Raw genomic sequence first — 2231 nt, forward strand, 5'->3', positions numbered from 1 at the left:
TCACCACATCATCACCCGCCTGCCTGCCATGGCTTTGTTGTGCCACCACCACCACCTCCAACCAGCTGCCAGCTGAGCAGGTGGAGGCCTCGCCTCTAAATACACTTGTTGATTATTGTGATGCGTGCAGCACGCGTATGTCGTGTGTTGACTCAAAATTGGCCTTTAGAACGTGTGGGGTGGGGTGTACGGACGTCCAAGTAGTGGTTACGTTACAGGCGATGATCATCAATCGGCGCGGGATGATCGTGAAAGGGAGAAGAGCGCAGCGTCGGCCTTCGTCTTGGTCGCCGCCCGCTTGAGCTCTCCCAGTTGCACGCGCGTGTGCAGCGACAGCTCGCCCTGCAGGTCGACGTTACACAGTAAAAAACTGAGCACGACTCACGCGCACCGCATTGCACACTCACGCACGCGACAAACGCACCGAGTTGGTCTTGCGGGCGTGAACGGTCGGTCCGCCGGACAGGGTGGAGGCCAGCGAGTCGGGCACTTCGTGCGGGGACGCAGCCACGGGCGCCGAGTACCGGCCGGCCGACAGGGCGGGCGCGCTCGACGCCGATCGGCGCAGTCGCTTGGGCGACGCTGGCGGCGAGCGGCTCTGGGCGATGGTCGTCGTGACGGCTGTGGTCGGCGCCGCCGCGGCCGCTGCCACCACCATCGTCGCCGGGGCGTCGGGGAGGGCCGGCGACGCTGGCATCGACGCCGGCGAGAGGAAGCCGGCCGGCAGCGTGGTGGGGAAGAGCACGTCGCCGCGGCGCCACCGCAGGTAGAGGGCGGCCCAGAATCGGATCGAGCCCACCTCCGGCCCCGGCCCGCGGGTGCGGTCGATCGCGGCGTGGTAGAGTCCGATGCCGGCGCGGCGCCACTTGTTCCCCAGGTACTCGAGCATGTCCTCCACGTCTTCGCGCCCCAGGCCCGCCAGCCCGCCGCCGCCCTTAGCGCCCTTGTCCCTCGCCGCTGCGGCCGCAGCTGCTGCGGTGGCCGCCTGCTCCTCTTCGGAGGCGGCATGGTCGACCACCTCGAACTCGTCGTCGAGATCGGGGTCGCTGAGGAGTTCGTCGTCGTCGCTGCCATTGTCGCTGAGCGGGCCTCCGGCGTGGATGTCGCCCGACACGGTGCTGGCAAAGCCCAGCGGACTCCTGGGCGAGCGCGGGGAGGGCTTCGAGGCCGACGACTTGCGCCGGGGACCTGCACGACCTTCGTGCTCGGTCCCGGCGGCCATGGCGCCGTCCTGCGGGTCGGGCGCGCTGTTGCGTCGCCTGAGCTCCGCCGCTGCCGTGCCCGAGAGCTTGCGCGCCGCATTGGCCGGTGGTGGCGGCGACGTGGTGGCGGCTGCGCTGAGCGACGGGTCGCGCTGGCAGAGGTTGACCACCGGCATCAGGTGGTGGTGCCGCCCGTGGATGTAGCGCGGGTTGACGTACTTGCGTCTGCGTCGCATCACGGCATCCCAGTCCACGCTCTCCTCGCCCTTCGCGACGACCTCCTCCCTCTCATCGTCGTCACTGCTCTGGCTCTGGCTGGCTTTGGGCGTCGACGGCGCTGCGGGTTTCTCGGTGGAGCTGACCCGCACGAGCGACGCAGCGTCGGCCGCCGCGCCCGCCGGTGTCTCCACGTCCTCAGGGCTAAAAACACCCACGTCTTCGCCGTCGCTGCCGAACCCGTTGATGGTCGTCCACAGGGAGCAAGTCCTCTCGGCCAGCTGGCTGTCTGCCCGCTCCTTGGCCGAGTTCTGTAGCATGCATCGACACATTGACCAATTTAGCGCGGGTGTCGCATATTTGTCAGTGTAATGGGAAGGAACGCGAACCATGAAGAAAGTGCCGAAGCGGCAGGAGTAGACGTGCTCCAGCACGGTCTCCAGGAAGAGTTCGTTGAACTCGAATGCCGAAGGGAACTGCTGGAGCAGCTGCCACGTGCATTCCAAAAACTGATGAAAGATCGGCGATCTGCCAAGAACACGTTGGGGGGTGTTGTTAGTGCAGGGTTCTTTATACACTCGAGGTGTGTGTGTCGTGCGTTGGGTGGGTGAACGCACCGTTGGTCCTTCTCTTTCTTGCCGTGGTGGCCACAGCGATCCTGGAACCTGTGGCCGAAGCTGAGGAACTCCTTCTCGATCAAGATCTCGTAGCCGTGAATCGTGCGGTAATGCGGGTCGAGGAGCAGCTGGGCCAGCGCGACCAGCTGCGGCGTGCGGTCCAGCCGTCGCTGCAGTGAACGATGATGGCCACCGG

General features: G+C 66.1%; 1 protein-coding gene across 1 annotated transcript in view; it reads right to left on the reverse strand.

The window, feature by feature from the left end:
* Nucleotides 1-228: 228 nt before the first annotated feature.
* The window catches only part of ACA1_000330 (Myotubularin, putative), a gene marked incomplete at both ends in the record, with an annotated part of 4485 nt that continues 2482 nt past the window's right edge, over nt 229-2231 (reverse strand). Inside the window, 4 exons of the mRNA XM_004340789.1 lie at nt 229-342; nt 425-1729; nt 1808-1946; nt 2036-2205. Coding sequence (XP_004340837.1) covers nt 229-342; nt 425-1729; nt 1808-1946; nt 2036-2205 — 1728 coding nt within the window. The remainder of the gene's footprint in view (nt 343-424; nt 1730-1807; nt 1947-2035; nt 2206-2231) is intronic.

This window comes from Acanthamoeba castellanii, assembly GCF_000313135.1.
Source record: "Acanthamoeba castellanii str. Neff unplaced genomic scaffold scf7180000082823, whole genome shotgun sequence".
NCBI lineage: Eukaryota > Discosea > Longamoebia > Acanthamoebidae > Acanthamoeba > Acanthamoeba castellanii.